Genomic DNA, 11,420 nt, shown 5'->3' with positions numbered 1-11,420 from the left:
CATATAACAGCGTGTGTAAATGGATATAATTTTACACCTTATAAGTTTATATGCTATCATGAGTCCCCCTATTGTGTAAATGGTTTTTCATACAAAATTTGACAGCTCGTGCGTAAACTAGATAAATTTATACGTTTACACACTTTATAAGGCATTTATACGGTTACATGAGTCCCCCTATTATGATTTGTTGATCCTAAATATGCTGCTAGCGAAATAATTTCTGTACGCTGCTTTCTTTCATGTGCGCCGTGAGATTTGCATTTTGTGTTGTTGCTTAAGCAATAAATTGCGATATGCATATGCGCATTGGTCTGTGTCACTTTTAAAATTAATTCTCTTATCATTAGGCGTGTTCATAATGTGGAGCATGTCCATGGTGAAGCGCTTATTATATTGTTTCTCTATGTCCAATATAGTAACATTCTGGAAATCGGGATAGTGGCCCGTATCCTTACAGTGGGCCGTTAAGGCCGTTTTATTTTCCGAAGCGTTGTTCCTAAGTTTAATATTGGACTTATGGCCGGAAATCCTTGTCTTTAATTTTAATTTTGTTGTCCCCACATATACCTTCTCGCATACGTGAGACCCGTCCCCGTTGCATGGGATTCTGTATATTACGTTGGATTTCTCATCCTTTGGAATTCTGTCCTTTGTATTACTGTAAATTTGTTTCAATGTATTGTTGTATGTGAACGCTATTTTGACCTTTTCTTTGTCATATAAATCCGATCTCTTGATCCTCTCTGCTATTCTTGGGACATAGGTTATCGCTTTGTATATTTTGTTATTTGCTTCTTCGGGTTTACGTTCATTACGTGCTCTGGTATAGAAATTTCGGACCAGTTTATTGACCAAGCTACTTGGAAACTCATTATCCTCTAGAGTTTTTTTGATGATTGTGATATTCTTCTTGTGGTACATTCTGTCGCTTATTGTAAGTACCCGTCTTATGAAGCTTTTGGCGGTATTTATTATTGTACTTTTTTCGTGTTTTGAATAATAGTTAATTAGTCTTCCCGAAGCTGTGGGTTTTCTGTACCAGTCAATATATAATTTGTTGTTTCTCCTATTGATTAACGTGTCCAAGTACGGTAGTTGACCATCTTTCTCAACCTCTATTGTAAATTTAATGCTTATGCTGTAGCTGTTGAGTTCAGTGAGAACGTTTCCAATTTCTTCAGTTTTTACAATGGCAAATAAGTCATCTACATACTTTGTAAGTAGGCGTGGTTTGCTAGTAGTTTCATTTTCGAATCTTGTTAGCAGCTCCTCCATGACAATGTCAGCTATGACTGGGGAGGCTGGTGAGCCCATGGGCATTCCTGTACGTTGTTCGTATATTTTTTCATTGTATTTAAAATATCGATTCTCTTTTATGCAAAATTTCACCATTGTGATAAATAGTTCCCTTATTAAGGATATATATTCTTTTATGTTTTCCCACTTTGCGGATATAATTTCAATCGCTAAATCAACCGGAATGCTTGGGAACAAGGAGACTAGCAAGGAGGAGCGTTAGCAAGGATTCTGGTACGAAAATATGATGGGGGATTATAATTGGTTTCTTATACGAGAATCAAATTCAGAAAATTACAGTAGACAAGCCAAAAGCAGAAACTATTTTTAAATATTTCAATTACTAAGTTTTGTAGAATTTCTTTAATAAATGTATCTTAAATAGCTAAATAAACAAAAATATTAAAAATACGTATCTTCCCTTCATTCACTTAATTGTTAATAATATTACCGTTTATCCATGGATTTTCATGAAATAAAAATTGCGTGATTTGGAATGTTCACAGTTTTACGATCATTTAATAAAAGTTGTAAGTTTTTGTCTCTTTCGATTTTTTACGAATTAAAGAAGAAAAAAATGGAAATTTTTAATACAAAAAATCGATTTTTTATAATGCGATGCAAATAACTCTGAAACCAATAAGTATTTAAAAAAATGGTATTTAAACAATTTTAAGGTAATGTTAGACATAGAATTTTAAATTTCGACCATTTTTGTAATAAGGGGAATATAACAAATAAAAAAAAAATAATGGTGATCCACGGTAATGCAAAAAGTTTAATTTTGTAGAGCAGTGTTATTGGTATCGTAACGCTAAGGTCATAACCGTATCGTAGCCAACCAATTGGTTTTTGGTTTTTCGCCATATCCATAACCTAAAAATATTTGAGTTGGTGAATTTAATAACTTTTTTTAGATTTTATTCATTGTTTTGGATACGTCATGACTAAGAGACTTATTTTTTGTCGAATATGTTTGCAAATTTTTGCGTTTTCTTCATTTTTATGAAATTTTCACGATTTTTAGGTTAAGGCACCATTAATCGATCACAACCCTGCAAAAATTGTTGGATTACGTGTTCCATTTTCTTCATGTTGGAGTACCCTCACAATACTACTTTGCAATGCGTTTGCGGACCACCATCAGCCGATCATTGCTTGTTTTTTAACGACCGTGATCACGACACGATGACGATCGAACAGAGTTTCCAAAAGTAAAATATTGCATACAAATAACTGATAATAAAATTTTACTATGGCAACTGTGATAAAATGCAACGGCGCACTGGTTGTATGTATACATACTATAGTATGTATAGTGCTAAATAACATAAGAATATTCGTAGTATAAAATATAAAAGTTGTATTGCCCCTCTTCATTTACTTTTATTTTAAATTAAATTCACTCCGATAATTCTTTCCGACACAATTCCTCTTTAGTACTTTGGCATATGATCCTCTGTGGGTGCTCCATGGAGTACTACGGCGAAAGTACTTTGGAAAGTACTCTCACGTATGTACTCTATGGAATACTCACAAACAAAGCGAGAGTGGGATCACCTACTCCTCTCCTAGGATATCGCAATGTTAATTGGAGCACCTTTTTTGTATGAATACAGATTAGTTTTGGAACACTCCTATACTCCTAAAGGAGTATTCCTTACACTATTTATGGAGTACTCGCTTTTTTTGAAGGGAATGTATCGTATAGGGTTACGTTAGGGATACGACTACAACAATGCGACAAACGGGACCAATGACTCCGCTTTTAAGCTGCAGTTATCCACGAACGTGCGTACAAAAAACGTGTTAGCTTACACGACCTATCTTATGAATGTGCAATGTAAGCAACCCAGATTTTCCCGTTATGCTCACTTGAGCGAGTGCCTGTCAGAAAGAAGTCAACACACTTGTACTTGTACAATATGGCCATTCGATTCGCCCTCCCCTCACTTGTTGAAATTCATTTCATTCTCATAAACATCGGATGACTACTTTAAGCGGCAATTACCCACCGACGTGTGCCGTACGTACGGACGTTTGTCGTACGAAACACGTTTGACCGAACCCTCAAGCCCGTAGGAATCAATGCGTGCGTCTGTGTACATGTACATAACATATTTGTGTGTGTATTGTTTTCAGATAAGCACTGTTGCCATTGGCCATTTTGCATGCATGCTTATGGAAACATCAACTTTTTTCATTTAACTTTTGATGTTGTAAAAGGCTGGAATTAATATTAAATAAATATAAATAGATTACATATTTATAATCTGCACTTTTACATAATTATTTCGAATTATTTTCACAATTTTTCAAACTTTAATTAGGTGTTTTTTCATAAAACTGCAAACGGTCAAAAATTAGCGCACAAAAGTTTACTAGGCAACTCTGTCTAGTGAGAGAGCGATTAGCTGACACGTTCTTACGGAAAAAATCAAAATTGTTTTGGTTTCTACGTTCCGGGCTACGTACGTACGGGCGTTGCACGTCGGTGAGTTTTCGTTTACATTGCACACTCATAAGATAGATCGTGTCAGCTGACACGTTTTTGGTACGTACGTTCGTGAGTAACTACCGCATTATGCGGCAGTTACGCACCGACGTGTGCCGTACGTACGGACGTTTGTCGTACGAAGCACGTTTGACCGAACTCTCAAGCCCGCAGGAATCAATGTGTGCGTCTGTGTACATGTACATAACATATTTGTGTGTGTATTGTTTAGAGCAAAGCACTGTTGCCATTGACCAGTTTGCATGTATGCTTATGGAAACATCAACTTTTTCCAATTTAATTTTTGATATTGTAAAAGGCCGGAATACATATTAAATAAGTATAAATAGATTACATATTTATAATCAGCACTTTTACATAATTATTTCGAATTATTTTCACAATTTTTCAAACTTTAATTAGGTGTTTTTGCATAAAATTGCAAACGGTCAAAAATTAGCGCACAAAAGTTTACTAGGCAACTCTGTCTAGTGAGAGAGCGATCAGCTGACACGTTCTTACGGAAAAAATCAAAATTGTTTTGATTTCTACGTTCCGGGCTACGTACGTACGGGCGTTGCACGTCGGTGAGTTTTCGTTTACATTGCACACTCATAAGATAGGTCGTGTCAGCTGACACGTTTTTTCTACGTACGTTCGTGAGTAACCACGGCTTTACCCACTCACCTAGCGGATTGTGTCAAAAGCGGTTTGAAATTTCTTTAAATAAATCAAAATTGTTTGTTGCGATTAAATTGTGCGTGAAAAATATAAAATAGAAATATAAAATAACAAAGTATGGATTCAATTGCTTTTTATTTTGACACAAATGAAGCAGAAAACAACACCGCATGCGTTAGATCTGTGAGAAATAGGGCACCGGACATTTTTGAGCTGGCCGAGAGTAAGTAGGTAAATTAAGAAAATTTTAATACACATGCGAGTGTACATTTTTTTATTTAAAGGTTTGTTAAACAATTTCGAGTCAATAAAAACGCTTATAGACATCTGTTAAGCATATTTTGCAGTAATATTCTTCCCGTGATTAAAACCACAGCAATAAGTCGCCAACAAAAGCTTTCGTTATGTCTGCGAATATTAGCCGAAGGAAGCTATCAGAATGCAGTTGGTAAAGACTACATGCTAGGAATGGCTCAACCAACAGTGTCGAAGGTGTTTTCAGAGGTTCTTGAAAATTATGGAAATGGAATTGTGCGAAAAGTGGATTAATTTGAAAATGAATGACGAGGAGCAAATGGAATCCCGAAGTTACTTCTTCAACAAATCCAAAATTCCCGGAATTGTTATGTGCATTGATGGTACGCACGTAAGGATAGCAAAACCTTCAGGAGCGAACTCCCATTTATTTTATAACCGAAAAGGTTTTTATAGTCTTAACGTACTGGTTGTAAGTGTGCTAAATATTTATTGTATTATTTTTAATCAATGTGTTAAATTTTTCAGATATGTGATTATAAACAGCGTATACGGTACATTAACGCGAAATACCCTGGGTCAACACACGACTCATTCGTTTGGTCTAACAGTGACGTATCCCTATTCTTCCAAGCTCAATACGGAAGCGGAAATAGAAGTCTACGTCAATTAGGTAGAAGGAACTTCATAATAATTTACTGTTCAACGATAACTTTATATCAAATTCATAGGTGACGCAGGATACGGTCTTGCACCCTGGCTTATAACCAAAGAGGATAGATATACAAGAGGGCGCACTGTAGAGTTTCTACATGGCGTTGAAACAAGTTGGTGTTCCTCTAGAAAAACCAGATTAGGTTTTCACCATGCGTTTTGTTATTCTGTCCGCACCAGCCTGAGCTGTCATTTTTATTTCTTTCTTGTTTTGTTCGTGCGCGCGGTCATTTTTGACACTTTTGTTTTGTTTTTTCATTTGCATAGTTTGTTTTGGTTATCCAATAGAAGATAAATCATTGTTTACTATATAGTTTGGCAGCTTAAGTAGAGGTTATGTTGCGAATAGAGTGGAAGGCAGTGGACTAGGCAGTCGAATGTTATATAATGAAGGAATGGTGTTCGGAGTTTTTTCAAAGTTAAAAAAAAAATGATAAAAGCTTTAATATAAATAAAACCATTGTTTTAATAACAACAAACACGCCATATATATTCTGTATACATAAATTTGTAAGGATTATCTCACTTTAAAATTTGAATTAAATAATCTAAATTATTTTTTGAAACTGAGTCGAGAACTGTGCGTGTGAATGTGCGAATTTTCACCGATCAGCTGTTAGTTGCGCTACTTGGTAAAATTTACAATGAGATAAATGTTATTCTAATTGATCGGTGGAATAGTGAATAAATTTTACAAAGTGAATAATAAATATTAAAATAGCAAAATTTTAAGTGATAGTGGTGATTGTGCAAATGTTAACTTGTGCAGTAACATTGTTTAAAAGTAGAAATATGTTGTTACGATGATAAGTGCATAAATGTATGTATGTATATATGTACATATATACTTACATATGAAACCGCTGAAATGCTGACGGTTCTGGGCCTTTCATTTAAATAAATTTTTATATAAAATTTTTAGAAAAGGTTTAAATGTGATATAAGAAATGTGAATGTGCGTTAAAATTTGCAAAAATGTGACAAATCAGAATATGTGATATGAAGTAAAAATGGTGTATAAACGTATACATATATGAAATTTATAAAATGCCGACGGCTTTTGTGCATTCAAATGATCCAAAGGTAAAGTGTTAAGATAACTTACGTTTGTTTCTAAAATCCAACAAATTCATTGTACATATTATGTATAGATAGTATGTGCTTAAAGAAATCCATACATATATATATAAGTGTGCAATACTTTGTGTTCATCTAAATCATTATAAATAGACTTTTTCCAATTGGACTGATTGTATTTTATAAGTTAGCTTTCCCCCCACTACTCCCACTCAAAATGACAAGTGAAAAGTGCGCCAGAATATCAAAAAATTATAACGAATTGTCCAGTTATCTGGAATTCGATTATTCTAAAGTGAATTTATATTGTGCGCGTACGCGAAATTTTTAAAAGTGTTTCTTTAAAAAATAAAAATGCCGATCGACAAAAAATGTGTTGTTTTGGGATGTGGGCGGACAAACCTGTCCACCCCAAGACCAAGATTTTTTAAAATCACCCAGGAGGCAGAGTTGCTGGCAAAATGGACATCCAACTTGGGAGCTGCACCTAATCCTAAGGGATTCATCTGCGATCTCCACTTTGAGGAGAAAGCAATTGGGAAAAAGAAGCTGCTTAGCAATGCAATACCTACGTTGCATTTAGGTAAGTAGATTTTCTTCAAAATATGAATAAAGATAAGTGCATTTGTATGTACGTTTGAACATCACAGTGTAGCTTTATTAGGGTGCTCCCATATTTTTTGTTTGCGATATTCGTAGTGCCAAGTGAAATGCACAAATAAATATGCATATATGAGCCGTTTATTTTGAAAGTGGCACAAGTCATTTCCAACTCATGGTCTTAAATGCATTGTTATTTTTGAACGAATGCATATATAGATGGTTCTACAATTATAAAATAATAATAAGAATTGCATCTTTTGGATATTTGACTCTAACAAACTGGAGGCGAGGAGAAATACAAACAAATTATCACTGAACCTAAACGACATGAAATAACTTACGCCACTTTCAAAATAAACGGCTCATATGTAAATGGATTCAATTAATTAGCAAAGATTGAAATGTAGTGCTTACATTTTTTTATATAAGGTTTAAATCTTCATATGTACTTAAATCCTCAAATTAAATTTTCCTCAGTGTATAGATAAGTAACCCACTCAGCATTTAGGTGATTCAATTTTGAATTTCCCTACATATCAATACAATTTGATTACTCTTTCTGACTAAATAATGAGTTATCATACAATTGAACAAAAGAAATAAGCAAATATGAATACTTTTGATGATGAAAAACTAAACAGCATTTTTCGATTCGAATTTTTTGGAATCATATTTGAAGTCCTTTAATGACTAAATTTTAATATTTCATAAAAACCAACAAAAAGAATAATCAAATATGCTTACCTTTGATGATCAAAAACTGAATATAGTTTTTCAATCACATTTTTGAATCATATTTGAATCAAATTTTTTTACTTTAGGTGATCAAAAATTTATAATCATTTTTCATTAAGCTTTCTGAATCTTTTATGAATATATTTGTTCACTGCATAATGATTTTTTACTTGTTGAAATTTTACTTTTCATTAAAAATCTTATTTATTTCACATACACATATTTTTTCAATCATGAAGCTAAGAAAAAATATATAAAAATTTTATTATTTATGCAAAAGATATTCTTCAAGACAAAAATAATGTAATGCTGCTCGTGAACGAAGATTTCCCCAACCATTTCTCCCCTTCACATAATGATTGGACAATACATAGGTTGTGCGTTATTTGAACTCCAAGTAAGTGAAACTATCTTGACATACCTGGATACGGCTTCAACATCCCGTATCGTATCCGTATTTTAAGATGCAGACGATAATGCTGATGTTGGATCTTGTAGTCGCAGGTGTATATCGGTCAAGTTTGTTTGCGAGTTAGCTGTGGTTCGATTAGCTCACTTTCGCATGCTTTCTTCCAATGATGAAATAAGATTATTATGTAGTATCCTATTTTGAATAAGATATGAAGAATAAATGCATTATAATGGCATTCAAAAATTATTCAAAAATCTCAACCAAAACTATTGAAATATATTCACGAATATGATCAGAAAATGACTGTGAAAAGCAGTCAAATGTAATATATACAATTCTTCTGTCACGGTTTTAGAGTCTTAACTCCTCCCAAACGGCTGAACCGATTCTCATGAAATTTTGTGAGCATATTGGGTAGGTCTGAGAATCGGCCAACGTCTACCTTTTTTTTTCGCTACGTGCCTAGGGTCTTGAGATCAAAACGTGGACCCGGGTACCCCTAGAATGTGTTTATACAATATGGATATCAAATGAAAGCTAGGGTCTCGAAATATAGGCCAAAACGTGGACCCGGGTACCCCTAGAATGTTACATTATGGGTATCAAATTGGAGCTGTTGATGTATGATTTAGTACAGAGTAAGTTTTACACCGCTGGGTGACTAAGGTCCCGAGATATAGGCCAAAACATGGACCCGGATACCCCTAGAATGTGTGTGTATTATGGATATCAAATGAAAGCTGTTGCTGAGAGCTCTAAAGTTCATTGTGATATTCGATTTAGTCGCATCAACCTGGCAAAACTGATAAATATGCTTGCGAAACCGAAATAATAATACCCACATACCTATTTATATACGTGCTATTCGATTTGCCTGAAATTTAGTATATAAATTTGCCTATGTTAGTATTTACGATCCTTCTTTCCGGGAAGTAGACCAGAGACGGACTAGGACTGGGATTAGGACTAGGACTAGGACTCGAAATGGGACTGGAACAAAATACATACCACACTCTTGGACTGGCAATAAGGGATGAAGGAGAATGAGAAGAACTTGAGAGAATAGAAAAGAGGGAAGGAGACTGAGAAAGAAATAGAATAAGACGAAGATGGAGATGAAGCGAAAAAGACGGAGGGAGGAGTGAATAAAAAGATTAGGAAAACTTATAGAGGGAGGGCAGAGTTAGACGGAAAAAGCTTATTAAAATGTATGCAGATAGGCCAAATTTAGGGCAGAACAACGTCTGCCGGGTCTGCTAGTATTACTCTAAAACTATTAAAGCTCAATTTTACAATGATATCAAATATGAATAAAAAGCGTTTCGAAATAGGAATCATAAATGATTATTTAAGAATAATCACATTTATGGTACATTTTTCTCCCGACGATACGTTAATTTTCGAATAGAAAATGCTTTTAAATATTTTTTAATCAAAATTTTCAAAAAATGCCGGCTGGGAAATTTCATAAACTATAAGATTTGCGTCTTGTTGGACTGCCATAACCGTTTAAACGGTTAAGCGCTAATTAAGTAAAGTACCTACCCAACAGGCATTTTTTAAAAATAACAACAGACTATATACATATTTACAGTTTCTTTTATAATTTTTAAAATTGAAAAATATACTTTTCATTGCCAATAAAAATAACCAGTGCTGCTCAAAATTGTTTATATGGAAGTGCGAATCACAATACATGTACAAAATTGTATGTGCACTGAAACTTTTTTGTATTTAAAAAAATATATTTAAAATTTTTTAATTGTTTGAGGTCGGAAAAAGTTAAATATTTGGTTTCATGTTACAAAATATTTGCTTAATATATTATGTCAATAGTTATATCACCAACATACAAAAGCCAATAAATAAAATTCTGAAAGTAGCGAAAAACTACGTTGAACTCTAGCCTCAAGTTTTTTTTGTTTGCTTTCATAGGACACGATGAGGCACCCTTGCACAGCTTTACAAAAGTGTTGAAGCGGGCGTGCTGTGTTCCAAGTTGTCAGCCTACGGAGGGAGTAAAGGTTTTTGAGTTCCCAAAATCCGAGACTGAACGCAATACCTGGGCTTTGGCATGCAACTTAAATTTGTCAGAAATTGCAAATAAAACACTTTACATTTGCGAGCGTCATTTTAAGCGTAGGCATGTGTCAACCAAACGGCTTTTGAACGGTGCTTTTCCGACATTCCATCTAGGGGTAGAAAATGATGAGGCGATTGTTGCAAGCGAGGCTTCTAGCCATCCCTTGTCGCCTAATGATTTAACCCTAGAGGAGTTTCAGCGTTTTTCTGATTTGGAATATAACCGGCAACGTTACGATATACCCTACAGCTATGAAGGTCTCGACGAAGGACTTGAATTGGTTTGTGACCATGAGAAATTTGAAAAGTAGGCTCAGGGTTATCGTAACATTATCCGAGAAAAAGACAATATAATCACAAATCTTAATAGACATTCTAGAAATAAAAGCTAAAATTGAAAAAATGGAAAATGCCTGTATAATTCCTTCAATAAATGCCAGTCCTGATGCTGTGACATTTGCCAAAATGATCGTCAAGTCGAAGCATACTCGGTATTCACCTGAGGAGAAAACATTGGCACAAAACGTCCAATACATGTCCTCTAAAGCATATGGGCTCTTGATTGACGATTTGGGCTTTCGACTGCCTCATAAAAAATCTTTACTGCGATATCGTCCGATACCAAATATCCGCCCGGGAATTGATAATAATATTATAAGTAATTTAAAAGAAATGACAAAGACAATGTCAAAAAAAGAAAGAATATGTGAGATTTTGTTTGATGAGGTTGCCATTAAAAAAGATCTCATATTTAATAATAAAGAAGATATTTTTGAAGGCTACGTTGATAGCGGCAATGGTAATCGTAAAAATTTAATCGCAGACAAGTGCCTATTTTTTATGGTAAAAGGTATTTGCAGTTCGTGGAAGTACATTTTATCATATTACGTAGTGCATACGTCTGACAAGGATTATAATCTTTTAGATAAAATTAAGGGAAATATAGATGTCGCAGAAAAGATTGGTCTTAATGTTAAAGCTATTTTATGCGATCAAGGTTCATCCAACCAGAAAGCATTTAAAGAGCTTAACATAAATCAGTCCAATTCTACATGGATTTACAATGGG

The 11,420-nt window shown here is 34.2% G+C and overlaps 1 protein-coding gene and 1 long non-coding RNA gene across 2 annotated transcripts; one reads left to right on the top strand and one right to left on the bottom strand.

Moving 5' to 3' along the window:
- Positions 1-201: 201 nt before the first annotated feature.
- LOC137233747 (uncharacterized) lies at positions 202-11,053 on the bottom strand. Its single transcript, XM_067757077.1, has 2 exons — positions 8,280-11,053; positions 202-1,530 (listed from the first exon to the last, which is right to left on the bottom strand). Exon 2 carries the CDS (start codon positions 1,393-1,395, stop codon positions 241-243), a length of 1,155 nt encoding a protein of 384 aa, XP_067613178.1. The 5' UTR covers positions 1,396-1,530; positions 8,280-11,053; the 3' UTR covers positions 202-240.
- On the top strand, positions 4,752-5,771 carry LOC137233746 (uncharacterized). The gene is made up of 3 exons (XR_010947554.1): positions 4,752-5,201; positions 5,258-5,402; positions 5,461-5,771. It is a non-coding gene; the product is annotated as an uncharacterized lncRNA (long non-coding RNA).
- Positions 11,054-11,420: the final 367 nt, after the last annotated feature.

The sequence above is a fragment of the Eurosta solidaginis genome, chromosome 5, assembly GCF_040869045.1.
Source record: "Eurosta solidaginis isolate ZX-2024a chromosome 5, ASM4086904v1, whole genome shotgun sequence".
Lineage (NCBI taxonomy): Eukaryota > Metazoa > Arthropoda > Insecta > Diptera > Tephritidae > Eurosta > Eurosta solidaginis.
Note: the sequence above shows the minus strand (reverse complement) of the source record. Positions and strands in the feature narration are given on the sequence as shown.

What these genes read in the sequence shown, in the direction of transcription:
- LOC137233747 (XM_067757077.1), bottom strand. Translation starts at nt 1,395, where the DNA reads ATGGTGAAATTTTGCATAAAAGAGAATCGATATTTTAAATACAATGAA.